The 1,767-nt window shown below is 56.7% G+C and overlaps 1 protein-coding gene across 1 annotated transcript in view; it reads left to right on the forward strand.

Annotated features, from left to right (window-relative positions):
• LOC106897389 (IgGFc-binding protein-like) overlaps window positions 1-1,767 on the forward strand; it is a gene marked incomplete at its 3' end in the record, with an annotated part of 68,806 nt that overhangs the window by 46,569 nt on the left and 20,470 nt on the right. Inside the window, exon 13 of the mRNA XM_014957986.1 lies at window positions 37-531. Within this exon, the coding sequence (XP_014813472.1) occupies window positions 37-531 (495 nt within the window). The remainder of the gene's footprint in view (window positions 1-36; window positions 532-1,767) is intronic.

The raw sequence follows: 1,767 nt of genomic DNA on the forward strand, positions 1-1,767 counted from the left end.
CAACCCCCGTCCTCCTGCCCCCACCCCTGCGTGGAGACCTGCGCCTGCGACCCGGGACACCTCCTCAGCGGTGGCCGTTGCCTGCCGGCCTCCGACTGCGGCTGCGGCCACCGAGGTGGCTACCAACCCCCCGGGGAGGACTTCTGGGCGGACGAGACCTGCCGCACTCGCTGCAGGTGTGAGGGGGCCCTGGGCATGGTGGTGTGTCGGGAGAGCAGCTGCAAAGCCGGCGAGAAGTGCGCCCTGGTGCGAGGGGTGCGGCGGTGCGTGGCCACCGGCCGGGCCACCTGCGTGGCCACCGGCGACCCCCACTACACCACCTTCGACGGCCGCCGCTACGACTTCATGGGCACCTGCCTCTACCAGTTGGCCGCCCTCTGCTCCTCAGCTGACCCCGGGCTGGTCCCCTTCGCCGTCAACGTGGAGAACGACCACCGGGGCAACAAAGCCGTCTCCTACACCAGGGAGGTCACCTTGAAGGTCTACAACATGACCCTCAGCCTCAGCAAGGAGCACCCCCAGAAGCTCAAGGTAAGGGAGGGCGAGGGGGGCGGTTGGGTTGGAAGGTCGTTGGGTGGCATCTGGGGGGGCTTCTAGGTCCCTGTGTGGCGTTTGGGTGGATTGCAAGGTCGTTGGGTAGCATCTGGGGGGGCTTCGACGAGGTCATTGCCTGGTGTCCTGCTTGGACACAGTCATTGTGTGGCATCTTAGTGGGCTTCAAAGTCCTTGTGTGGCATCTTGTTGGGCTTCAAAGTCATTGTGTGGAGTCTTGTTGGGCTTCCAAGATGTTGTGTGGCATCTCGGTGGGCTTCCAAGTCATTGTGTGGCACCTTGATGGGCTTCAAAGTTGTTGTGTGGTGTCTTCGTGGGCTTCAAGTCCTTGTGTGGCATCTTGGTGGGCTTCCAAGTTGTTGTGTGGAGTCTTTCGTGGGCTTCAAAGTCATTGTGTGGCACCTTGATAGGCTTTGAAGTTGTTTTGTGGTGTCTTCATGGGCTTCAAGTCATTGTGTGGCTTCTTCTTGGGTTTCCAAGTCATTGTGTGATGTTTTGTTGGGCTTCCAAGTCGTTGTGTGGCACCTGGATGGGCTTCAACCTCATTGTGTGGCATCTTGTTGGGCTTCCAAGTCATTGTGTGGCATCTTGGTGGGCTCCTAAGCTGTTTTGTGGCATCTTGGTGGGCTTCCAAGTCATTGGGTGGCATCTTGTTGCGCTTCAAGTCATTGTGGGGAGTCTTGGTGGGCTTCATAGTCATTGTGTGGCATCTTGGTGGGCTCCTAAGCTGTTTTGTGGCATCTTGGTGGGCTTCCAAGTCATTGGGTGGCATCTTGTTGCGCTTCAAGTCATTGTGGGGAGTCTTGGTGGGCTTCATAGTCATTGTGTGGCATCTTGGTGGGCTCCTAAGCTGTTTTGTGGCATCTTGGTGGGCTTCCAAGTCATTGTGTGGCACCTGGATGGGCTTCCAAGTTGTTGTGTGGTGTCTTCGTGGGCTTCAAGTCCTTGTGTGGCATCTTGGTGGGCTTCCAAGTTGTTGTGTGGAGTCTTTCGTGGGCTTCAAAGTCATTGTGTGGCACCTTGATAGGCTTTGAAGTTGTTTTGTGGTGTCTTCATGGGCTTCAAGTCATTGTGTGGCTTCTTCTTGGGTTTCCAAGTCATTGTGTGATGTTTTGTTGGGCTTCCAAGTCGTTGTGTGGCACCTGGATGGGCTTCAACCTCATTGTGTGGCATCTTGTTGGGCTTCCAAGTCATTGTGTGGCATCTTGGTGGGCT

Source organism: Calidris pugnax, unplaced genomic scaffold, assembly GCF_001431845.1.
Source record: "Calidris pugnax isolate Ruff unplaced genomic scaffold, ASM143184v1 scaffold397, whole genome shotgun sequence".
NCBI classification, from domain to species: Eukaryota; Metazoa; Chordata; class Aves; order Charadriiformes; family Scolopacidae; genus Calidris; species Calidris pugnax.